This window comes from Kogia breviceps, chromosome 8 (genome assembly GCF_026419965.1).
Source record: "Kogia breviceps isolate mKogBre1 chromosome 8, mKogBre1 haplotype 1, whole genome shotgun sequence".
Classification (NCBI taxonomy): Eukaryota; Metazoa; Chordata; class Mammalia; order Artiodactyla; family Physeteridae; genus Kogia; species Kogia breviceps.
Window position 1 is genome coordinate 1,874,173 of NC_081317.1, and position 25,965 is coordinate 1,900,137.

At 53.6% G+C, this 25,965-nt stretch overlaps 2 protein-coding genes across 3 annotated transcripts in view; one reads left to right on the forward strand and one right to left on the reverse strand.

Annotated features, from left to right (window-relative positions):
- RPL7A (ribosomal protein L7a) overlaps positions 1–25,965 on the forward strand; it is a 187,105-nt gene that overhangs the window by 137,217 nt on the left and 23,923 nt on the right. The gene's annotated exons all lie outside the window — the stretch shown is intronic.
- On the reverse strand, positions 7,627–12,186 carry PAEP (progestagen associated endometrial protein). Of its 2 annotated transcripts, none has more exons than XM_067040334.1 (6): positions 12,042–12,186; positions 11,224–11,363; positions 10,330–10,403; positions 9,169–9,279; positions 8,445–8,549; positions 7,627–7,831 (listed from the first exon to the last, which is right to left on the reverse strand). In XM_067040334.1, exons 1-6 carry the CDS (start codon positions 12,135–12,137, stop codon positions 7,638–7,640), a joined length of 720 nt encoding a protein of 239 aa, XP_066896435.1. In that variant the 5' UTR covers positions 12,138–12,186; the 3' UTR covers positions 7,627–7,637. The 2 variants fall into 2 exon arrangements, with proteins under 2 accessions (XP_066896435.1, XP_066896434.1); XM_067040333.1 differs by having other exon boundaries at positions 7,627–7,809; positions 8,203–8,549.

Consider the following 25,965-nt stretch of genomic DNA (forward strand, 5'->3'; position numbering starts at 1 on the left):
GTTGAGAAGGGTCCAGGGGCCCAGGCAGGCTGGCGGGGCCGGAGCAGGGGTGGATGAGCAACGCCTGCCCCATCATGGGAGGAGAGCAGCCTTCAACCCTGCACCTGTGCCAGGATCCTGGGTCCGGTCCCGTAGGCCCTGGGACCACGCACACAAAGCTGCTGCATCAGACAGGGCACCTTTGATGCAGCAGCCGCAGGACACACTTACAGTAGGATAGCGGTCAAGGTCCCGGCAAGAACAGCACATCCAGAGGGCTAATGAAAGAGCGCTTGGGGAAAGGGCTCCCGAAGAAGCGGTGGGAAGGGTTAGGCGGAACCCACAAGGGAGGTGTTACTGCCCTGGCTTCGGGGGCCTCGGGGAGCGGGTGGTGGACTCTGGGCTGCAGGTGTAGGCAGGGCCCCCAAGAAGGACACAGCATGGCTGAGGTGCAGCCTAAGGGAGGGGCAGTGGGGGGTGAGCACCCCAGACTCTCGATCCTGCTGCCTGGGGGGCCTCCCTTTGGCCGAGTCCAGCTGGAAGCCACCAGTTGCTGCACTGTCAGAGGCTAGAGCCCCGTTCCCTGCAAGACACAATGAAGTGGGTGAAAAATTCAGCCCCAGGGTGGCAGAGGTAAACTACTCATGTAGCCAAGGGCTCCTGTCCACGATATATAAAAAGCAGCTGCTAATCAACAAGAAAAAGACACAACTGTAGAAAATGGGCAACAGACCTCAGTTATCATTTGACAAAGACACCAAAACCATGAGAGAGTGTTTTAGCCCCGTTAGTGATCCAAGAAATGAAAGTTATAATGGGATTTCAGCCACCCCCACCCCCAGTGCCCTAAATGACTAAAAGTAAAATGCCTGATTGAAACGGAACAGGACCCCTTGGTCCTTCCCCACCATGTCCTCCACCTGCCTTTTGTCTGTGGGAAAACTTTAGCCAAAGAATAAGTTCAATCAGAGAAGTGAGAAAATGCAGAAGCAAAGGAAAACAGTCAAAGGAGACCAAATAATCATAGTTTAGTCATTAAGCATAGTCGAGGACCTTTAGTTCCTCCTCAAGGGCTATGGATAATATTCTGAGCCGTATCCTGTGAGCTGTCATAGATACTGAGACCCCCACCGGGTGGAAGAAGTTAACTACATGATGACCAGGCTGTAGCCATGACATAAGCTGCTGCAATTCTGAGAACTGGCCTCAAGGAAACGGGAACAAACCGACGCTGGAACTGAAGACGAACTGTACTTAGAACAATCCAGATGACGCTGATCAGACCACCGCAGGACCAGTTTCAAGATGACTGTCAGAGCTGACTGTGCTGTCTCCGCATGTAGCCCCCTCTCTCTGTCTATAAAAGCTCTTGTCACCTGTCAGTGGGGGCCCAGTCGGCCTTTGGACACGAGTCTGCCCTCCCCCCTCCCTGGTCCCCGCCCCCACACCCGGTTGCTGGCCTTGGAAATAAAGCAAACTTTCCTATCCACCAAACTTGTCTCTTTAATGGCTTTAGAGCAGCGAGCAGCCCGACCCCACTTTCAGTTACGTGGTCGCACCAGTGATGACAAGGACGTGGGGTGGCATGAGTCGATGCTCTGGGGAAGGCGTGCTGGTCAGTTCAGAGACACGGGAGAGCCACGTGCACGGGCCGCCAGCGCCCCTGCGTGCGCCCGCTGTTCTCCTGGGTGCCTCCCCACCCAGGTCTGTGCACGGAGCCCGGCCTGGAGGCCGCCCCAGGGTCACCGACAGAAGACCAGGAGACGGAGCTGTGGGCTCTTCACGCGGTGGCTCTGGAGCCGTGGGAATGGGGACACACAGCTACGCCTGGGGGCCTCCTGGGCGGCGGGCACGCGGGGTTTGCCGTGTGATGATTCTCGGAGCTGCACGCGGCTGTTTTGCACTTTTTCGTGCGTTGTACCAAAATAAGTAGAAAGAAGGCGGTGGAGCTATTACTGTGTTGATCTGATGACTGTTTTCCCCAGAGGTTTTCTCCAGGTCTCCACCCGCCCCAGGATGAGGGTGACCTGAGGGCCTGAGGATCTGGCAGCGTGGGCGGCTGGACGGTCGGGGACACCCTCCACCAGCCCAAATGGGAGGGGCTTTGTCGAGCTGGGAGCCCCAGGCCGGTGGAAGCGCTTTGGGAACAGAGTAGTAAGGTTGGGTGTCCGGAGACTTTGGTATTTCGTCCGTGCGCCGTGTTCCCGCGGCTGCAGAGGGTTTCAGCGGTGTCCACGTCGGCGCGCCGTCCGCTCGAGTTGGTGAGCGCCCTCTGCCAGGCCCCTCTACTCCAGCTGGACAGGACTCTTGTCCCCAGGGCTGCTGGATTTTGTCATTCGTCTTTCGGCAGCGGCTGGTTGGGGGCCTCCCGAAGGGGCTGGTCTCACGGTGCCTGGGAAGCCGCTGCTGACGGGGGGGCTGTGTGCAGGGAGAGGGCTGGCCCGGCCTGGCCCAGCTTCAGGAGACCTCGTCACAGACAGGGCTGAGAGAGCAGCGCTGTCCTCCTGGCGCCAGCATCCCAAGTCAAGGTATCCGTGGGGCCGGGCTCCTTGCAAAGGCGCGAGGGGAGGATGCGTCATGGCTACGTCCATCCAACCCCCACCTCTGTCAGCACGTGGTCATCTTCCGGTCTTCCTCCCTCTGTGTGAGTGACTGTGTCTGCACTTGTCACCTTCACAAAGACACGAGTCACATTGGGTCGGGCCTACCCTGTGACCTCATGTTAACCGACAGAATCTGCAAAGACCCTACCTCTAAGGAGCAGGCTCCCATTCTGAGGTCCCGGGTTAGAACTTCAACCTATCCCCGGGGTGGGGCACATCCAACTCTTAACACTGCTGGAGTTTATCTTCGTATTTGATGTAAGGTCAAGGTCAAGGTCAAGGTTCGTTCTTGTCCTTGAGCATCCAGACGACCCAGCGCCATGTCTGGAAAAGGCTGCCTTTCACCCCATTTCTCTGCAGAGCCATCCTCACCCTCAGAAGTGCCCGTACGCGGACTCGAGGGTCTGTTTCTTGCTCTTTCGGTTCATTTCATTTTCAGCTTCACACAGATTACACGCTGGCTTCATCACTAAAGCTCATAATGAGAACAGGTGTCTGGGAGAGCAAATCCTACCAAGTTGACCTAGTGACGGCCCCGGCTCTCCGGCAGGGGGATGTTGGGGGCGCCCCGGGCTGGGGTCCCTGCATTCCCCAGGCTCTCAGCCCCCTGGGCTTGGGAGGGACACCCAGCTATGGGGGGGGGGCTGACCCACGGGGTGCCGGGATGGGGCTGGAGGGGCTGGAGGGCTGCAGTGAGGAACTGGGGGCCTCCAGCGTGGGGGAGAAGTGGTCCACTTCCTCGCTACTCTCTCGCCTTCTCCCGGACTTCCTTCAGCTCCTCCTGTATCTGGTCCAGGCACGGTCCATTGTGGGCTCCCCACGTGTTGACTGAGTCCGGGGAGGGTGAGGGACATCCTGGAACCGCCCCTGGCCCAGTCCAGCAATGGGTGACGTGCAGGCGGGGTCAGACAGGGCAGGAGCGACTCTGAGCCCCTCCTCACCCCCAGGTCCGGTCCACCCCCGTTGTCCCAGCAGTGACACCGCCAGTGCTCGGGCAGGGCCCTGGGGCCCCTCCCCAGCATCTTAACGCCGGCCTCAGGGCTGAACTGCAGCTTTCCCTGGCAGCACGGGAGTGCATAGACCCTGCTCCTGCCTGCTTTCCCTGGCATGGTTATCTTCCGGGCGACAAAGCCTGGCTGCATCGGCCCTTCTTCCAGAGTCTTCTGGGCCCCGGCCAGGCCCAGGCAGCAGGAGGGGCCCTCTCTCCAGGGCCATGACCACAGGGCCCCAGAGGGAGGAGAGGCCTGGCAGCCGGCGCCCTTTCTTCGTATCCATCCTCCAGCGGCCACTTGCTGCCCACCCAGCTGTCCCAGCCCGACTCCCAGCCACTGAGGCCTGGGGAAGAGGCAGCCCTCGCTCCAGGTGTTTAGAAGTTGCAGCATTTAAGGCACAAAAGAGACCTCAATTTTTTTGAAGTTAGTGAGCCATGGAAAGTGCTCCCGCAGGGCTGTCTGCAGGAGTATTGGCCACGGGGGTCAGGCGTTCTGGAGTGCGAGGGGTGTTCCACAGTCACGGCTCCTCCATCCCCCACAGGCAGGGGAGCTCAGCTGCTGGATTTCTATGGGAGCAGCTTTGGTGATTAGGTGGGAAGCAGACAGTAACAGAATCCAGAATCTCCAAGGTGCTACGTGCTGGGTCGTGATTTGGAGAAATAGGGCTTCTTCCTATGAGGGACCCACGGAGAGCAGCAAGGAGGGGGCCATTGTCTGCTGGGAGCCTTGCCTGAACACAGAGGGGCTGGCCAAGGTAGCACTGAGCTTGGGAGGATGCCAGGGTCTGAGCGAGCCTCATCTTGTACACAAATTAGGAGCCTTTAGCGTGGTTTTAGGGATGCCCAGTCCAGATGACTGCATATCAGTTGGGCGTATTTGTGTGAGTCTATTTCTGGGTTCTCTACTCTGTTCCACTGATTAATGGTTCTTCTGCAAATACCACCGTCTTGATTACTGTAGCTATATAAGGTTTGAAATTTGTTAGACTGGTTCTTCCCATTTTATTCTTTTTATTTTAGCTATTCTATATTCTAGTTCCTTTGTCTATCCCTATAAATCTTAGAATAATCTTATCTATCTCTACAAGAAAGCTTGCTGGGATTTGGATAGGAATTGCATTAAACCTGCATATCAATTTGAGGAGAATTAACATCTTTGTTCAGTCTTTCAGTCCATGAACACAGTCTCTCCATTTATTTAAATCTTCCTTGATATTTTTTTATCAGCATTGCATCATTTTCAGCCTTCAGATCCTGTGTGTTTCATTAGATTTACATCTCCAAGTATTCCACTTTTTTTGGAATGATTATAAATGGTATTGTATTTAAAATTTTCATGTCCACATGTCCGTTGCTAGTATGTAGAGATGCAAGTGATTTTTGTATGTTTATCTTGTATCCTGCCACCTTGTGAACTCGCTTATTAGTTCTAGGAGGTTTTTAGATTCCTTGAGATTTTCTACATAGACACTCATGTCATCTGCAGACAGAGGTGCTTTTATGTCTTCCTTTCAGTTCTGAATGCCTTTTATTACCTTTTCTTGCCTTTTTGCACTGGCTAGAACTTCCTGCACTAAGATGAGTAAGAGGGGTGAGAGGAACATTATTCCCACGCTCTGGATCATTTGTCATTCATCACTGATGAAAGGTTCATCATTCCCCGTTAAGTGCAACGTTAATTCTAAGTTTTTTGTAGATGTCGTTATCAAGTTGAAAAAACTCCCTCTGTTCCGTTTTTCTGTTTTTTAAAAATCATGAATGGGTGTTGAATTTTGTCAAATGCTTTTTCTTGCATCCCTGGAATAAACCCTACTTGATTATAGTGTCTGATTCTTTTTGTATATTGCTGAAATCTATTTGCTGATATTTTGTTAAGGATCGTTGAATCTATATTGATGAAAAACATTAGTCTGTAGTTTTTCTTTAAAAAAAGTCATTGTATGGTTTTGGTATCCGTTTTACCAATATACTAATATTTGATATGCCAAATACCAATAATATTTTGGTAATATTAGCTTCATAAAATGAAGGGAAGTATTTTTCCTACTCTTCTATCTTCTGTAAGAGATTGTATAGCATTCATGGTAAATCTTTAAACATTTGGTGTAATTCTCCTGTGAAACAATCTAGGCCTGGAAATGTCTTTTGGGGAGTTCTATTTTCTTAATAGTTGTAAGGCTATTTAAATTATCTAGCTCATATTGGATGAGTCCTGGTAGTTTGCACTTTTTAAAGGAATTGTCCATTTCATCTAAGTTGTCAAATTACTGTATACAGAGTTGTTCATAGAATTCCCTTATTATCTTTTTGATGTCTGTAGGGTCTGTAGTGATAGCCCCTCTTTCATTCCTGACCTTAGTATTTTGTTCCTTCTCTTTTTTGCTTTCTCAGTCATGTTACAGGTTTCCTTTCCAATGCTTATGCCTTTTTTTTCCTTTTCTTTTCTTTTCTTTTCTTTTTTTTTCCTTTTTTGCCCATGTCAGATGGCATGCAGGATCTTAGTTCTCTGACCAGGGATCGAACCCAAACCCCCACCCCCACCCCGCCGCAGTGAAAGCATGGAGTCTTAACCACTGGACTGCCAGGGAGGTACACCCCACCCCCTTTTTTTTTGGTCCTACTGCACTAAGACTTTCAGTATGATGTCGAGTAGGAATGCTGGAAGAGGGAAACTTGCCTTGCTCTCAATCTTAGGGGAAGGCATTCAGTCTCTCACCATTAAGTATGATGTTAGCTGGTTAAAAACATTTTTTTAAATTACCAGTTTAGGGATGTTCCCTTCTATTTCTAGGTGGGATTGTACTTTCTGGCTCCATTCTAGTTGAGTGACAGCTCTGGGGGACAGGTTGAGAAGGGAGGTGGTGCGTGTACCCCCCAGGATAGAGCACTGGATGGATGTCCACACTTCCCCTCTGGCATGGTGACCAGCAACCTCACGGGTGATGTCTGTTTCATCACCTGGATCCTTGAGTGACCACGAGGTGCAGATGCCCCTGCCAACCTGCAAAGGAGATTTCTCATAGACAAGACATAAATCTTTGATGCTCTGAGCCCCTGAGATTTAAGGTTGTTCATTAATATGCAGCAAAGCCAGCTGGTGTTGCATGACCCTCCTGGTGCATGAAGATTTGCCTCGTGATGCTTTAAAAATATTTATTTTAAAATCAATGAAGGGTGCTTATATGGGTGTTCCTCTCTTAATCTGTTAACACATTTATTATATACTGTCTAATGTGGGAACATCCTAGATTTCCTGGCTTAAATCACTATGTACTGAATACATTGTTGGATTCGACCTGTTAATAAATTATTTGGATATTTGTATCTTTATTCCAAAAGGCGATGCTCTGCTTCGTTTTTGTCTCCTGCATCATCCCATACAGCTTTGTTAGAGGACAGCCCGGACTCCCCACCTCTCTGGGCCCCGGGACACACTGTATGAGCCAGGATCCCTCTGACAGTGGTTTGCTGGTTCTCTTCCATAGACTGAGAAGATCTGGAACTGGAACCGTTCTTTATTTTCTAGAGTTATTGTTCTTTCAAAGTTTTCTTTTTTTTTTTTTTTTTTTTTCGGTACGCGGGCCTCTCACTGTCGCGGCCCCTCCAGTTGCGGAGCACAGGCTGCAGACGCGCAGGCTCAGCGGCCACGGCTCACGGGCCCAGCCGCTCCGCGGCACGTGGGATCTTCCCGGACCGGGGCACGAACCCGCGTCCCCTGCATCGGCAGGCGGACTCTCAACCACTGCGCCACCAGGGAAACCCTAAATTCGGTTTTTATATCAGTATTTATTAGACTAAGTGACAGCAATTTTCCATTTCCTGTCCTTTGCGGAGTTTGCGTGTTGGCTGAAGATGCGAAGTTAACCGGCAGATGCCTCTGCCGCGTCCCTACCTAGTTTCCAAAAGTTTAAAAGAGCCGCGATGATGTGCGCAGGGCCCCCGGGTGCCATGAGGCCTGTGATGCAGACACCTTAGATCCCGGCCCCGTGTCACCGCCCGAGCCGCCCGGGTCCCCGGCCCACACGCATCGGCCAGGAAAGACTCAGACAGGAGTGCGCGCTGGTTTATGCCTTTATTGCTGAAGGAGGAACGCCCCCGAGCAGGAGACCCCAGGCGGGGCCCGGAGGGGCCTGGGTCCCAAGAAGGGTGACCTTGGTCCTGGTCCCTCCTGATCCTGCTGATGGGGGAGGCGGGGGTGACATCATCTGTCCCCAGAGGGGCCAAGGCTCCCGGGCCCTGAAATGGACACGGGGCTCTCCTGTGATTCCCGGGGAACCTGCTGGACCCTCGCCAGCCCCCCACCCCGGGACCCCCGCCTCCCCCCGCAGGTGGAGTGTCTGTCACCGGTGCCCGCTTCCGGGGCCTCCACCTCGGCCCTCAGCCCTGCCCAGAGGGAGCAGGCGGAGGTCAGCATGCGAGTGAGGCCAGGACGCAGGCAACGACATCCCCAAAGGCCACCCCTCGAGAGTGGGCGCGCTGCCAGCGGCTCTTCAGTCGCCAGGAGAGACCCCAGCTTCCAGCCATTCCCGCAGGGGGACCCCAGGGCCCCACCAAGACCCCGCCCTGTGCATGTGCCCAGGATGTGGGGCAGGGGGTTACGTTACCCCCAGGGCGCCGGCAGGAGCTCACCTAGCCGCGGCACTGCTCTGTGGGAGAGGGAGAGCCGTGTGGGAGGGTCAGGACGGGACCAGACGCCCCGGGGACAGAGGGGCCTGGCAGGGGGTGGGGAGGGGGCCCGCCTCGGGGGTGCCGCGCCTCCACCCCCTTCCTCCCGGGAGCCCTGGGGAGAACGGGGCTCAGTAAGGGAGGCAGTCGTCCCCGGGGGCTGGTGGCTTCTGCCCAGGGAGCGGGGGTGGGGCCTGGGGGCTCACCTTCCAGCTGGGTTGGGCTGAAGGAGAGCCAGATGTGCATGGACAGGGGCTTGATGGCTCTGTTGAATTTCTCCATGACCTCATCGTCCACTTGCAGGGTCCTGCCTGTGGGGGAGGGGTCAGTCCCGGGGGGCACCCCTGCCCCCCCCCCAGCTCGGGGACGCAGAGGGCCCTGCCCCACCCCCCCAGGGGGTCTGCTCGGTCGTAAGAGGAAAGGCACCCCCCTCCGGATGTCTGGGTCTCCTCCTCCCACCCCGCCCCACCCCGGGGCCTGCTGACTTATGACCAAGAGCCTGCACTGCCTGATGCCCACGGCCGCTTCCCTGGGAACACACAATGGCACATCTTCTGTGACAATGAAGATGTCACCTGACATTTGTTTTCAGGACGTTATAGTTGAAAGATGTCTTTGTAACTGAATTCTCAGTTGGTGAAGTAATTGGAAGGCCCCGGTCACAAAGGCTGTTGGATTCACAGCGACCCGCCCGGCTCCATCGAGAAGGTCCCAGCGGTCCCAGTGCATGCAGGGCGCCTGCCCCCCAGCCCGCGTGTCTGTCCCTCGCCCCCAGCCACCCACAGGCCCACAGGAGACCAGGCCCCAGTATGCGGCCCTCTCCCGATGACCCCTCACCCCTCCTCCTCCTCCTCCCCCATTCCCACCCGCTCTTCACAGCGGGGACCACACTGCGGGTCCCCCCAGGAAGCCGGCGCCGGGCGCGCGTACCCAGGTACTGGCAGGCCAGGCTGTGCCCGGGGTCGGCGGTGTTTTCCATGCAGAAGAGCAGGTAGTTCCTGTAGTCGGTGTCCAACACGAAGATCTTATTCTCACCCAGGGCTGGAAGGGAGACCAAGACAGGGCAGAGGTAAGCTCCAGCGGGGGGCAGTGCTGGCCAGCTCCTCCGTGGCCTCCGCCTGGCGAGGTCTGGGCCGGGAGCGCCTCCTGCACCCCGCGCACTCCAGCGCGGTGCAGCGCCTTCCCCAAAGCCGTCCCCAGACACATCAACCATGGATGCGCCAGAGACATCCCGCCACCTCCTGGACTCAGGAACGCTCCCCACTCCACCCAAGATGCCCCCAGGGACCCAGAGTGGTCAAGCAATGGGTTTGTCACGCGGACCTCAGGTGAGACCGGGCGCCGCCGAGCGAGGGAGGGCAGCGTGCCAAGGAGGGCAGCCCTGAGCCACGGGAGCTGGGGCGGCAGGAGTGAGGGCGGCCCTGGCAGAGGCCAGCGGGCAGCAGCGGCTGCACCGCAGGGTCAGGCAGCGTCGGCGGCAACGCCAGCATCCTGACCCAGTGCGGGCAGGAGGCTCCGGAGCCGCTGGGGCAGGCGCCCTGGCATTGGTCAGCTCTTGTCTGGTACAGACAAGAGCGAGTGAGTGAGAGTGAGCCCCAAGGTGGCCCAGGCTGCCCGGCGGGAGCGGCCCTGGGGGAAGCCCCCCTGCCCCCCAACGGTGCTTTCTCGTCTCGGATTTAGTGAGGAATGAGTGAGCCGGTGGGTGAGGGAAGGAACCCGTCTCGTGGAGAAGGAGGAACCCGTGTGGTGGGCTGCGGGCCGTGGGGCACCCAGACCGCTGACGGTGGCTCTCAGCTCCGCCTGGATGGGCACAGATGCTTCCCGAGCTCAGCCTGAGGGGCCCGAGCTCCCGCCCGGCAGAGAGAGCTTGGAGAGTCACCTTGGGGAGTGAGGCCAGCCTAGCAGGGACCTGCCCGCGGCCACTGGCCCCACTGCACCGGGCAGGGGGCAGCGAGGGCAGTGAAGCCGGTGTAATAACAGCGTCACTCGTCACCACCAGCCCCTTAGCATCCTGGGGCCCGGTGCCAGCCCCCCTGCGCCTGCCCAGAGCCCCCCGGGTGGTGGGGCTCCTACCACAGACCCGGCACTTACAGTTGATCTTGAACACAGCAGGGATCTTGGTTTTTTCTGCGATGATTTTCTCCTTAGCACACCCGTCCTTCTCCCTGAAACGCAGGCATATCCTGAGCCACATGCACCGACCGTGCACGGTCGATCGGGCCAAACTGTGGGCCAGGGGTGGAAGCTGGCCCCAGGAGGGGCCCGAGCTGGGGGGGGGCACTGGGGCCCAGCTGGTCACCCAGGACTTGGCCGCGCTCACAGTAACCTCTAGGGCCACGGGTGACCAGGTTGGACAGGCCACAAGAGGTCAGACGGAGTGAGGGAGAAAAGGGCCAGGAGCGGCCAGGCCCCGCAGTCAGGGGCAATGACCTGCACCTGCAGACGATCCTGGGGTTCGGGCCCCCATCTCTGCACCCCACCCCCACTCTGAGGGCAGAAGGGGCTCGCTGTGGGAACCGCCACCCCGCAGCCTCCACACGGGGCTCTCTGCACTCTGCTTCGTTCCTGTGACATCCCGTTCACCTTACATATTGAAGTGTTCAGACTAGAAAAGAGGCAACACATCTCCCCATTGCTCAAGTACATTCGTAATCCTTAACCTAACACAGAATTGAAATAACTGCCTGAATGTACATATCTCTCCTACGTATTTCCACTTCAGTGGATTTTATCTCCCCTTCCAAGTTAACTAAAAGGATGTTTTACGTTCATTTATTTTATTATGTTCCGAAGCATCAAATTAATAAAAGTTAAAAAAAAAAAAAGCCCTGGGTGGGGAACCCTGGGTGGGGCTCCGAGGGCCCCGTTCCGTGTCTCTGGGGCCCTGGTCCTGCCTCCAGTGCAGCCGGGTCCCACCAGGAGCCCTGGCCGCCGCCCAGCCCCTGCTGGCCTGCAGCCCCGGCGGGGTGTGGGGGGCACACCCACCGTTTCTGCAGGATGATCTCCAGGTCGCCCCGGGGCGTGGGCCTCAGTTCCTCCACGCTCACTCTCAGGGGGCCGCTCTCGGTGTCCAGCAGGGAGATGTCACTGGCTGCCATGGCCATGGAGTGCCACGTGCCCCCCACCTGGGGAGCAGGCCTGATCAGCACTCGGGGGGCGGGAAGGGGACCCCGTCCCCACGGTGGGCTCTCTGTCCCACCCCGACCCGAGGCGGCCCCGAGAGAGGAATGTTCTCCCTAAACACGCTCTGAGCCCAAAGAAGGACCCAGAGGAGCCCATCACACAAGCGGGAATGTTTGGATCTTGGGGAGACGTGGCTGGAGGTGGGGAAAGGTTGGGGGGCAGAGAGACCCTATTAGGGGCTTAACTGTGTCCCTTTAACCCCCAGAGCCTCAGAACATAACTCTTTGGAGACAGGGTCTTTAAAGAGATGACAAAGGTAGAATGAGGTCATTAGGGTGGACCCTGATCCAGTGTGACTGATGACCTCATAAGGAGAGGAAATTAGGACACACGGATGACCAGGTAAAGACACAGGGAGAAGACAGCCTTCTACAGGCCCGGGAGAGCGGCCTCAGAAGAAACCAGCCCTGCTGACACCTTGATCTCAGACTTCCAGCCTCCGGGATGCAAGACGACAGCCATGTTGTTTAAGCGACCCTGTCGGGGGTATTTGTTAGGGCGGCCCTAGCAGAGGAATGCGGACCCCAGACATCACAGCCTCGTCTGTCTCCCCTTGGCCTCTGAGACCCCAGCTCCCTTGCCCGCCCTGCAGCTCACCACCCACCCAGCCACCCTCGAACCTTTTGGATGTCCAGGCCCTCCATAGTCTGGATGACGCTGACAGCCTGGGTGCCACACGTGAGGGCCAGGCCCAGGGCAAGCAGGAGGTACATCATGGCTGCAGCCTTGGTGGCACTTCTGGGCTCTGGAGGGAGATGAAGGCCGAGGCAGTGGGCTCGGGCTCTTATATAGGAGGAGGGCCAGCCGGCCAGCCTGTGCTGGGCTCCCCGCCACGCAGTTCCCCGAATGCCCTGTGACTCAACCTCGGGCCCGCGGGTGACTTCCTCAGCTGGGACAATAGGAGGCCTTCTTCCCTCCGAGGCCAAGCAGGAAGGTCCCCTGTGTCCCTGGGACTGGACGGCTCCTACTTGGCCCCAGAGAGGAAGGGTCTGGGGTGTGGGTCCAGGCTGGCCGCCAGTGTCAGGAACACTTCCTGGGTCGGGCTCTCGGACAAGGGCAGGTCAGAGCCAGCACTGAGGACAGCTGTGTCCTGGAGGGCAGGCCTGTGGGTCGGCCGGGGTCTGGAGAGCCCCATGCCAGCCATGACCCAGGGACATGCGCCAGGGGCGGGGGGCGTCTGCCCCGAACAAGGAGGTCACCCCCCCCACACCCGTCAGCCCTCTCTTGAGGCCTGCCCTTCCTGGGGGCTCCACCAGCCCTCAGGGCCTCCCACCCTGTCCTGCTGAGCAGAGCCTCCCGAAAGGCTACGGCCCCGCTGGCTTCCTCATGCTTCTGGTACACTCTCCTGTCTCGGGCATCGGCTCCTCCAAACCCCACGGACGTGGCCTTGGGCGAAGGGTTCTCTGCGGTCACCCCACCCCGTGCGGGCTGGGGCGGGGGTGACGTGGGGTTCAGCTGGAGGTCCGAGGACGGGCCTGGCCTGTAGTGAGAGCTCTGCAAGTGTCTGCTGCCCAGGTAGGGTAGCAATAAAGACAACAAGGCTGGCAGCGCCAGTCATCATAACCCCCAGAGCCACCCAGCCGGGAAGGTGACCTGACGTCTGGGGGTCCAGCGGAGCAACGCCGCGTGCTCCGTGTCGGTAAGCGTGATAGAAAGGCCCACAGTATCTGCATCTTCCATCTACCGGATCTTACATCTTAAACCTCCCAGGGCACTTCCCTCCAGACCACTCAAGGCTGCAGCAGGCCGCCTTCAACACCTTGGGAGGGATGGGGCCCTGGCGCTGGGGGTGTGCCTAAGTCTGGAGGGGAGTCGAGCAGGGCGCAGAAGTATCTGTCTCGCTGAGTCCAGCTGAGATCAGCGCCCCCGGCGGCTGTGCGCATGCCCTGTGTCCTGTGCCTAGGGGGGTGCGAAGGCCATCAATGGACATTCCAAGTGTTGAGTCTGATCATCTCGGGGCGGCGGGGGCGTGGACTTTGGGGTGGGGGACGGGGGCAAGGTGGGGATATCTCCGGATGGTGGGAGCCTTGGAGGGTCGGCCCCTGTGCCCCCCCCCAATGTGTAGGGTCTTTCCAGGTGGCCACTGTCATTGTCAGCACCCTGGGAGGCTAAGGGGTCTCCTAGACTAGCTCTGGGTTGCTGTCTGGCCTGCGGTTTCTTTCCTGTAGAGACCACTGGTTACTGTACCAGGAAAGAGCCCGTGCACTGGAGAGACGGCAGGACCTCAGGCTGCCCCCAGACTCCTCTTTCCCAGGGTGGGGGCTGTGAAAGAAGGAGGAGGCTCGGGCAGCCCCAGTCCTCGCCCTGATCTGTTTTATCTCCTTTAATTCTTGCGACAATCCTCTAGGCTCAGGGTCCCCGGTTTCCTTTTTTACGACAAGCCACAGGCAGTTATGGAGTTGAATTGTGTCGCCCCAGAACACATGTTCACCCAGAACCTCAGGACAGGACCTTATTTGGAAACAGGGTCTTTACAAATGTAAGTAGTTCAGATGAGGCGTGCTGGAAGAGGGGCTGCTCTACCGTCTGGTGTCCTTGTAAGAGAACACGAGGACACGGAGGGGACACAGGGAGAAGGCATGTGAACACGGAGGCAGAGATTGGAGTGCGGCTTCTGCAAGACCAGGCTCCAGGGACTGATGCGACACCAGGAACTGGAGAAGTGGGGAAGGATCCTTCCTGGGGGTCTCTGGAGGGACCTCGGCCCTCCGACGCCCGCACTGTGGACTTCTGACCTCAGACAGGACAGGGTACACTTCTGTAGTTAGAAGCCGCCCCCGCTCAGTGGGCGGCCCCCCGGGACACCAGCACAGGCGGCTTGGACCCAGGGGTCAGATGCGAGAGGCCATCCCCTCCAACACAGCTCCGCTCTCAGAACTGGGTCACACAAGGCAGAGGGAGGTCAGCCAGGGAGAAACCCACCAGCCGCAGGGCATCCGTGCTGCAGGTTCTCAGGGGTTCCTGTGAACCGAGACCACAAAGCATGCCCTTCAGGGCACAGCTATTCACAACTTCCAGGAACCTTCAGCTTCCATAGAATACCATCCAAAAAATAAAACTGAAAAAAACAGAGAGAGAGAGAGAGAGAGAAAAGGAAGAAAAAGCACCCACTGGCCTTGGGCAGTTGGCATTGTCCATTGTGGGAGGGAGACTGAGACCTAAGGGCTCAGCTTCCCCCAGGTCACGCGCTGCCCCAGAAAGTGGGACCTGGGAGGAGACCTGGGCCCCTACCAGCTCTCAGTTGCTCCCCCTCCCAACAAAACCCCTTGCTCTTTAGAACCATGCCAGGAAGTCGGGCCTGTAACTGCAGAAGCGGGAAATCACTTCTCTCAGAATGAAACCGTGGGGCCGGGCAGGGTCAGTGGGCTTCCACGCAGCTGCAGATGCCGTGCTGCGCTCGGGGCCTCAACCTCAGCACCGGGAGGTCAGCCTGAGTGTCGCTGGTCACAACCGTGGTGGTGTGACCACACGCATGTCCAATAAAATGGACAAGAAATGGACAAATTCCTTGAAATGCACAGTCTCCCAAGACTGAACCAGGAAGAAACGGAAAATAGGAACAGGCCAATTACCAGGAATGAAATTGAATCAGTAATTTAAAAAACTCTGACAAACAGAAGTCCAGGACCAGATGGCTTCACAGGTGAATTCTACCAAACATTTAAAGAAGAGTTAACGCCTATCCCTCTCAAACTATTCCAAAAAATTGAAGAGGAGGAAACACTTCTGAACTCATTCCATGAGGCCAGCATCACCCTGATACCAAAACCAGACAAAAACACTACAAAAAAAGAAAATTATAGGTCAATATCACTGATGGACGTAGACATAAATATCCTCCACAAAATATGAGCAAGGTGAATTCAACAGTACATTAAAAAGATCATACACCAGGATCAAGTGGGATTTATCCCAGGGATGCAAATATATCTGCAAATCAATCAATGTGATATACCACATTAACAAACTGAAGAATAAAAATCATATGCTCATCTCAATAGATGCAGAAAAGCTTTCAACAAAACCCAACATACTTTTATGATTAAAAACTCTCGACAAAGTGTGTATAGAGGGAACAAACCTCAACATAATAAAGGCCACATAGGACAAGCCCACAGCCAACATCATTCTCAATGATGAAAAGCTGAAAGCATTTCCTCTAAGATCAGAAACAAGACAAGGATGTCCACTGTCACCACTTTTATTCAACATAGTACTGGGAGTTCTAGCCACAGTCCTCAGACAAGAAAAAGAAATAAAAGAAATCCGAATTGGAAATGAAGAAGTAAAACTGTCACTGTTTGCAGTTGACATGATACTGTATAGAGAAAATCCTTAGGATGACACCCAAAAGCTAATAAATGAATTCAGTAAAGCGGAGGGATACAAAATTAATACACAGAAATCTGTTGCTTTTCTATATACTAACAATGAACTATCAGAAAGAGGAATTACGAAACAATCCCATTTACAATTGCATCAGAAAGAATAAAATGCCTAGGAATAAATCTAACCAAGGAGGTAAAAGACCTGTACTCAGAAAACTCTAAGACAATGATGAAAGAAATTGAAGATGACACAGAGAGAAAGATATACCATGCTCATGGATTGGAAGAATTAATATTGTTAAAATGACCATACAAGTTATATCTTTAACCAAGCCAAGTTACAGATATAATGCAATCCCTACCAAAATACTAATGGCATTTTTCACAGAAGTTGAACAAATAATTCTAACAATTGTATGGAGACACAAAAGACCCAAATAGCCAAACACAATATTGAGAAAGAAGAACAGAACTGGAGGTATCATGCTCTATGACTTCAGACAATAGTACAAAGCTACAGTCATCAAAACAGTATGGTACTTGCACAAAAACAGACACAGGTAAATGGAACAGAATAGAGAGCCCAGAAATAAATCCAACTAATATGGTCAATTAATCTACAACAAAAGAGGCAAGAATATATAATGGGGAAAAGACAGCCTCTTCAATAAATGGTGTTAGAAAAACTGGACCTACATGCAAAAGAATCAAACTGGACTACTTTGTAACACCGTGTACAAAAATAAACTCAAAATGGATTAAAAACTTAAATGTAAAACCTGAAACTAAAACTCCTAGAAGAAAACATAGGCAAGTACACTCCTCTTAAGGAAGAGAGAAATTTGAGACAGACTTGAAGGACTGATAAGAATTTAACAAGAGGGAACAAAGTGAGCAAAGCTAGAGATGGAAAAATATAATCAATATTTAAGAAACATGAAATTATCCTGTATACGTTTTGTGTAGATTAGGAGTGAAAAGTTAAAATTTTAGCTAGGTTTACATGTTTGGAAATCCCGAAAAGTCAGATAAACTTTTTACTAGACAATTAGGAGCCATTGAAGATTTTTGAGAAGATTATTTTAGTAAAGATATTTAAGACACACTAGATGAAATATTAAAAACACAATCGGGAATGAAGAGGTCACTGCTGTTGTCTCTCTGGGTCTGTTTCAAGCATTAGTGTGCATGAGGATAGTTTGGAGCTAACAAGCCATTACGGGGCCCACCCCGAGACTGAGATTCAGTTTATAAGTGGTGGGGCTCAAGATCTTTATTCATGACAGGTCCCCAGGTGTTTCCGTGCATGTTAAAGTCCGAGCATCTAAGGGACAGGTGAGAGCCTGGCCTTGAGTGTGGCAGAAGAAATGGCTAAGAGGGCACAGATGAGACAGGTGTGGTACCCTGGCTGCAAAACCTGAGTACTTATAGATGACTGTGTTCTGAGTCTTGCTTAGTGGAAGCATAAAATAAAAAAATAAAAAATAAAAAAAGTCTTTCCAGGGTGACTGTGCTAATTCTCAGAACGGCCTCTTGAAGGTCACCAAAACTTAAGTGGCTTGTTGCATACAGTTTGTGGTTGGATCTAACAAGTTGGGACTAGATTGAGAGACTTAGAGAGTCATCAGTTCTCTTAATCTCCTAACTTCTTAAAAGTGTGGAGGGCTTCCCTGGTGGTGCAGTGGTTGAGAATCCGCCTGCCGATGCAGGGGACACGGGTTCGTGCCCCGGTCTGGGAAGATCCCACGTGCCGCAGAGCAGCTGGGCCCGTGAGCCATGGCCGCTGAGCCTGTGCGTCCGGAGCCTGCGCTCCGCAACGGGAGAGGCCACAACAGTGAGAGGCCCGCGTACCGCAAAAAAAAAAAAAAAAAAAAGTGTGGAGGGGCTGCTGAGAGAAATAACAAAAAGTGGGGGCTGAGATAGAGTTGATCTAGGTCAGAGTCGTGGGCTCATGTGTCTCCCAGCAGGGTCCGTGTTTGTGGAATGAATAGGGCACATGAGTGAGTGAATAAAGAGGAAGCACGATGGAGTTTTGATGAAGGTTTGTTTACAGGACTGTAGTTCAAATAGCATCAGGAAAAGTACTATCAACAATGTCCTGTGGGGAAGGGTCAAAACCCCCCAATGTCCTAATGTAACCAAGCAGGACCCTACGGGGCCTTCCTGGAACAGACTCCTCCCACCCCGCCCCATGTCCTCCACTTGCCTCTTGTTTGTAGAAAACCTTTAGCCTCCTAGGCCTTCCCAGAGTTCCAAAGAGTACATTTAATCAGAGAAGTGAGATACTACAGAAAGAAAGGAAAACAGTCAAACAAGTAAAAATTATAATAGTTTAGCTATTAAACAAAGCCAAGGACCTTTAGTTCCTCCTCAAGGGCTATAGATAATATTCTAAGCCATGTCCTTTGAGCTGTTTTTCGGGTACTGAAACCCCCACCAGGTGGAAGAAGTTAACTGTACGCTGCCCCAAAGCACGGAGACCCCAGACCGGTTGGAACCAGAAGGCTGATGAGGTTGACTCCTGATGACCTCACCACCGACCCATCAGAAGAATGTCCACCAGCTGATCACACACCCCACAGCCCCCCTCCCTCACCCTGTCTTTAAAAATCTTTCCCTGAAAGACTCTGGGGGGCCCTGGCCTTTCAAGCACTGGCTACCTGGACTCCTCGCTTGGCACCTGCAATAAACTCCACCCTTTCCTTCATCACACACCAGTGTCAGGAGATCGGCTTTACTGCACGTGGACACTCGGACCCGAGTTTGGTTCGGTGACACTAATAACAAAGATTTTTAAAGATTACAAAATACTGTTTCAGGAAGTCTCTCTAACTTTCTACCGTGGGGCTTCCCTGGTGGCGCAGTGGTTGAGAGTCCGCCTGCCGATGCAGGGGACACAGGTTCGTGCCCCGGTCCGGGAGGATCCCACATGCCGCGGAGCGGCTGGGCCCATGGGCCGTGGCCAGTGGGCCTGCGCGTCCGGAGCCTGTGCTCCGCAACGGGAGAGGCCACAACAGTAAGAGGCCCGCGTACCACAAAAAAAAAAAAACAAAACAAAAACAAAACTTTCTACCGCAACTGGAAACAGAGGTGAGCCCAAGGGCAAAACCCCTCAGTCTCCCTGTGGGGCCTTTGCCTCTATCCCTAGAGACACTTCCCCTCGGGTTTATGACTCAGCAGTGGCCAACAGCAGGAAGGGTATTTCAGGTGAGACGGTCCCGATGAAAGGTCTATTCAGTGTCTCTTTGGGGAAACACACATTTCTCATACCAGATTCTCCTCCTTCTCCTTGGAAAATTCAGCAAAGGGTAACACGAAGCTCAGAGACAGGCTTGAGGAAAAAATTGGTGCCACAGAGCAAGAAACGTGGTTGTGAATCAACTTTGTGTGACCAGTATTTACAAATACCCCCCACTTCACAGAAAGTCTTGTGCCCTGCTAAGATGTCTGGCTGAACAGTGTGTTAAATTCTGGAAAACAACTATTTTTCTAAGCCATTTACCAGAGCAAAATTGTTTAAAATTAACACAGTTATTAAAATTATAATTATTTTAATAATTATGGAGCATTTTTATAGCAGTGGGAATATCTTTAGTTTAATAGCTCCTGAGCCAATCCCTTCTGTGGAAACAACCAAAGGCTAGTACTGAAGACATAGCACTACTTTAAATTGACATCCATATGGCATTATTTCTAATATGTTTGACTTGAGCTCTATCACTTGGGAGATAAATACATCTCATATGAGTCTGGCCAGTTGGTGTTAAAAAAAAAAAAAAAAAAAAAGACAGAACAAGAAAGCTTAACCTATACCATAAGGGGAAAATGTACCCCGGAACATAGGTAGAAAATCAAATCCAGTGCTGGATAACATTCCATCGTGACTAATTGTTTTTTCCCTCCAGCAATGTAAGGGTCACCTGACATTATAAAACATACTGATGCAATTTATAACCTCACTCGGTTAAAGAAAAACTATTCGGTCACCTCAATGCAGAAAACACATTGGTTAGAGTTTAACAGCAATTCCCGGTTAAAAACAAGCCAAAACAAAACCTTTTATCTCAATAGAAACAGAAGGGACTTTCTTTAACCTAATGAAGTCTATAAAACCAAAATTTTTGATTGTATCCTTGACATCGTACCTGTTATGATAGGAGACCCTGGGTGTTCCTTGGCGTTGTTTTTTTCAGTCATAGTAAAGCCGTCTCCCTTCTACTATCCTGGCCTATTCTTGTCGACTGTGGTTCCAGTTTAATGGCCCCCACAAAGGGGTGTCTGGTGCTACCTGGGCCCCCACTGTCCCTGCTGGTGTTGCCTGAAGGGTGGAGGGTCTCTTCAGGCCTGGCCGCCAGTGTTTCCCAGTGGGGAGGGCCATCTCAGGCCTGCTTTCCTGTGGGAAAGGGGGTGGCGCCCCTCGGCTGATTATTGCTGGAGGGGCCTCGGTTGAGCTCCCTTGCCACAGGTGCTGGGCTCGCCTGGTGTCGTCAGAGGGGCTCCTGTTTGATCCACGCGGGGAATGTCCCACCTCGGCTGCCTTCCTGGCTGAGTCAGGAAACACCAGGCCGGGTCACCTTATTTGCTTGAGTAGGGGGACATAAGACACCTTGCACTGTGCTCTCCCCCAACCCCAGCACCCCAAACCAGTTGGCCTTCCTTTCGCCGCTTTTCAGATTTCTCCTTTGGCTGTAGTTTGTGTTATTTCCGGGGTGTATAATTGTGCTCAGCAGGGAGAGATGGGTTCCCACCATCTTGTCCAGATTGGAAGTCCAGCAGCCCACGGTCTTTTGGGGAAGCTTTCTTTTAAACTCTGCCACAGGTGGCTTTCAGCTGACTATGTTAGCGGCAGCAAGAACCCACCGGGGGGCTGTCACCCCGTGTCGGGTTGACCCTGACGTCCGAGGAGACCGAGGCCCCGGTGGGTGGTGGTGATGGGGGGGAAGGTCAGGTGGCGGGATGCTGGGGGGGTGGCGGGGGAGCCACCCTGGCACCTGGTGGTCGCGGCGCACTCCCTGCGTGGGGACGCTGCTCCGGGTGAAGGAGAACTGTCTTCTCCTTCCGTCCTCACCCACGCTTCCCTGGGGAGGCTCCCCCTCTGCACTCTCCATTTTACAGGTAGGGAGCAGATGCAGAGGTGACAGCAGGGCGTCAGGCAGGCTGGCCTGCAGCCGGTGCTCTTGACCAGCGCACAGCCGTGATGGCCGCTGCCCTCGCCAGTCACAGAAACGAGCTCACGTCCTGCCCACCACCCTGTGGCCACTGGTCCTGCCCTGCCGTCCAGTCCATCATGTTCACCTGTGGAGCCAGACCTGGGAGCCTTCCCATCGGAGGGGCTCGGTGTCAGTTTGGAGCTGGAGCGTGGAGTCGAATGGCCAGGGGCCTGGTTCAGCTTTGCCACTGAGCTGCTGCAGGGACTGGGGGGTCCGGGGCTGTGCAGTCGTGTCAGCACCGTGCAGGGCCTTAAGAAGCCGAAGTGCCCGAACGTCGTTGCTCCCATTTCTCTCTTGGCGGGGGGAGATCAGCCCTGCCGCAGCTCCCGGCGGGGGGTGACCCTGAGCTCTAACGGGGGGCGGCGGGGGCGGCCTTGCTCTTTGATGCTGGTCCCTGTGGATCCGCCCACCCACACAGCAGCCTGCGGGCCCCCTCCCACCCTGGAGCTCTGACACCCCCCCGCCTCCAGGGAGGGCAGGAGGTGCCAAGACATTTCTTTTTCAAGAAATTTAAATGAAAACGTATGATTTTCAGGGTGAGTTGCCCAACCAGCAAACCGGGTTTCCGCAGCCCTACTATGATAGAGGTGTGGGATGAATAGTAAAGGGGAACTGTGTCCAATACCCCCCGACACAGACGAGGCGTCCGCTGGGGCCCCGCTGGGCTCAGGGCAGGGTCTGGAGGACACACCACCTTTCCCATCCCCGTGTCACCGCCCGAGCCGCCCGGGTCCCCGGCCCACGCGCATCGGCCAGGAAAGACTCAGACAGGAGTGCGCGCTGGTTTATGCCTTTATTGCTGAAGGAGGAACGCCCACGAGCAGGAGACCCCAGGCGGGGCCCGGAGGGGCCTGGGTCCCAAGAAGGGTGACCTTGGTCCTGGTCCCTCCTGACCCTGCTGATGGGGGAGGCGGGGGTGACATCATCTGTCCCCAGAGGGGCCAAGGCTCCCGGGCCCTGAAATGGACACGGGGCTCTCCTGTGATTCCCGGGGAACCTGCTGGACCCTCGCCAGCCCCCCACCCCGGGACCCCCGCCTCCCCCCGCAGGTGGAGTGTCTGTCACCGGTGCCCGCTTCCGGGGCCTCCACCTCGGCCCTCAGCCCTGCCCAGAGGGAGCAGGCGGAGGTCAGCATGCGAGTGAGGCCAGGACGCAGGCAACGACATCCCCAAAGGCCACCCCTCGAGAGTGGGCGCGCTGCCAGCGGCTCTGCAGTCGCCAGGAGACACCCCAGCTTCCAGCCATTCCCGCAGGGGGACCCCAGGGCCCCACCAAGACCCCGCCCTGTGCACGTGCCCAGGATGTGGGGCAGGGGGTTACGTTACCCCCAGGGCGCCGGCAGGAGCTCACCTAGCCGCGGCACTGCTCTGTGGGAGAGGGAGAGCCGTGCGGGAGGGTCAGGACGGGACCGGACACCCCGGGGACAGAGGGGCCTGGCAGGGGGTGGGGAGGGGGCCCACCTCCGGGGCGCCGCGCCCTCACCCCCTTCCTCGGGGCAGCCCTGGGGAGAACGGGGGGCCCGGAAGGGGGGAAGATGCTTCCCTGATTCTCACCCCGGGCAGGGCTGAGTTCACCCTTCCCCTGGCTCAGGTCCAGGCTGACCCGCGTGTGCTCGGGCAGAGACTCCAGGACTCTGTCGGATTTCTCCACGACCTCGTCGTCCACTTGCGGAGTCCTGGCTGTGGGGGAGGGGTCAGTCCCTGGGGGCACCCCCGCCCCCCCCGCCAGAGCCCGGGGAGCCTGACCCCGCCCCCAGGAGCGAGCGCAGGAAGGAGGCACTGACGCGCGGGGGTCTGTAGAGCTTGGTGTAGCCCTGCTTCCCAGGGTGGCCTGCAGGGCCCCGCCCCCCTGCCCTCGGCCCTCGGCCCATCCCCCTCCTCCTCCTCCCAGGGCAGCGCTGGGGTCTGCACGGTCACGAGAGGAAAGGCAGCCCCCTCCCCCCATCGTGCTCTCCCCCCAGTCCCCCTGGGCTGGCCGACTTACCACCAGGAGCCTCCACTGTCCGCCATGGCCGCCTTGCACGCAACAGCAGCATCGCCTGTATATTCACTTTGGTCAGAAAACCTCCCTTTAACGCTGCTTGCGGGGCTTCCCTGGTGGCGCAGTGGTTGAGAGCCCGCCTGCCGATGCAGGGGACACGGACGGGTTCGTGCCCCGGTCCGGGAGGATCCCACGTGCCGCGGAGCGGCTGGGCCCGTGAGCCGTGGCCGCTGAGCCTGCGTGTCCAGAGCCTGCGCTCCGCAACGGGGGAGGCCGCAGCGGTGAGAGGCCCGCGTACCGCAAAAAAAAAAAAAAACCGCACAGTCTGGATGGATGGATGGATGGATGGATGGGTGGATACGTGGCGGGGGGGGGGGGGTACATGGATGAATGGCTTCCCTAACTCATATTGGATGGGCCATTTAGCTTCTCATTCTCATGATCCCTCTGATTTTCCAAGGTACTTTCATGTCCATTGTCACTTTTGCCTGTCACACAGGTGGCAGGAATGAGATACCAAGTTCCAAGAACGTGACCTAAATACACCCGTGGTTAGTGGCCAAGGCTGGTCTTGAGCCAGGTCAGCCAGAGGCTGCCTCTGGAACAGAACCTCACTTCCTCCCTCCAGGGCCCTCCTAGTCCTGGTGAGGGGCCATCCAGCTGAGTCCAGGGTGAGCCCTGTGCCTGCCCGGGTCTGCAGAGCCCTCAGGCACTTCCTCACAAAGGGTCCTTGTGTCTCACTGGCTCGGGTTTTAGCTCCATCTGGGATTTGCCAACAACCCCAAGTGAAGGCAGAGAGGCGGCTAAGTCTCATAATCAACCGAGTAAGGCAGGAAGGAGGTGCGCCCCGGTTCTCCGGGCTGCAGGTGCTAATTACGGCTTCGAGGTGGTGCTGATACATATTTACACACAGAGTCAAAGTGGGACTTGGAGTCCTGAACACACGTCCATGCTGTCCCCTCAGCTTCCCTCCCCCACCGGATGGACTCGACACACAGGGGGCGAGCCAGGCAAAGGGCCACTTTCTGACGCTGCAACTCACGTCTTAGGGGGATCAAAATCAGAAGCTCCCCCCTTTATGAGCTAGACTATTCCACGGTGCCTTTTTACTGCAAGAAGGTGAAGAGTTGCAGCGCGACTCTTGAGTTACAGGGAAAATTGAAGACTATCGGGGAATCAAAAGGGAAACACAGCCTGTGAGAATCGGGGGAACCAGGCAGAGCAGGAGGACCTACTGTCCTAAAAACAATTTTAGTAAAAACAAAAAGAACGGAAGGGAATTAATGAGCCATACCACTGAAAAATTAGGGGGGAAACACAAAATAAACATGAGAGAATAAGGAAGAAGTTGCAACTATAAAAGCAGAAATTACTGAATTAGAAAATAGAAGAATGATATACTTGATTAAGTGGTAATTCTTCAAAGCTATCAATAAAATAGATATACCATTAGGTAACCTAATTAAAAAAGGAGAAATACACAAAATAATAAATGCTACTGTGAAAATAACCACAAAAGGAGAAGAAACTAAAAAGCCATTAGAAAGAAAAAGGTTTACTTAACCCCATGGGAAAAAATGAAAATTCCCATGAAATAGGTAATTTTCTAGGAAAATATAAATTGCTCAAGCTGACAGTGAAAGAGGTATGTTAATGGACTTATTTCTTAGAAAAACTAGAAAAAGTAAATTATTAAACAGTTATTTTCTCCCCCAAAAAACACCACTTCCAGACTGTTTTACAGTGAAAATCTAGCACAACTTTAAGGAACAGTTCGTTTGAAAGCTAGAAAATTGAGGAAACTTCCCATCATTTTTATGAAGTTAGGACTTTATTTTCAAACCCTGACAAGAAAGTTATAGACCAATCTCATTTTTTAGTATCAATGTAAAAATACTAACTAAAATATTATCAAACAGAACCCAACAACACTTTTAAAGGGTGATACACAGAGAGTCACTCTAGGATTGTAAGAAGTTTTCATAGTTGTAAATCTATTGATAAAAGTAATCATAGTAATAGATTGTGATAAAAATTATAAGATGGTTTCTACTGAGACTATCAAGACTGATCACTTTCAAAATGATTTTTAATAATAAATTGAATAATTATTATGAAAACAACATGAAAAGAAAATTTACGCTCCTCAGGACTCAACAAAAGACATAAACAAAGGAAATATATAATTGTAGATAGAGCATTCCATAAAGATGTCAATTCTCCCTAAGTCAAGCTATAAATGCCATTCCATTAAAATATCAACCATATTTCCTACTGGACCGTTTGATTCTAAAATCGAAGATATAAATAAGAATAACGAGTAGGGACTTCCCTGGTGGCATAGTTGTTAAGAATCCACCTGCCAAGGCAGGGGACACGGGTTTGAGCCCTGGTCTGGGAAGATCCCACATACCACAGAGCAACAAAGTCCGTGCACCACAACTACTGAGCCTGAGCTCTAGAGCCCGCGAGCCACAACTGCTGAAGCCTGCGCGCCTAGAGCCCACGCGCCACAATGAAGAGCAGCCCCTGCTCACCGCAACTAGAGAGAGCCCGTGCGCAACAATGAAGACCCAACGCAGCCACAAATAAAACAATAAATAAATATGAACTATAAAAAAGAGAATAGTAAAATCCTGATAAAAGAAGACAAATTAGGATGAACTAACTCAACCAGATGTTAAAGATGAGATAATTAAAGTATGGTTCTGACACATAAATAGACTAGTAGATAGAATAAAAAGTCTATAAACAGATCCAAATATACATGAGAATTAGGCATGTGAGAATGCCCAGTAGTTACATAAACCGTCTTGGGAAAACTGGGTGGACATTTGGAAAATATAGTTTGAGTGTTAAATCATGAATCCAAAGAAATGAATTCCTGCTGGAGCAAAAGAGGAAACAAGGAAAATTCTAGGAAGACATTATTTTTAATTTCAGAATCTGAGAAACCTTTCTAAAAATGATCAAAACTGCAATAACAGTCAGAAGCCATAAAAGAAAACATTGGTAAATTTAACCAC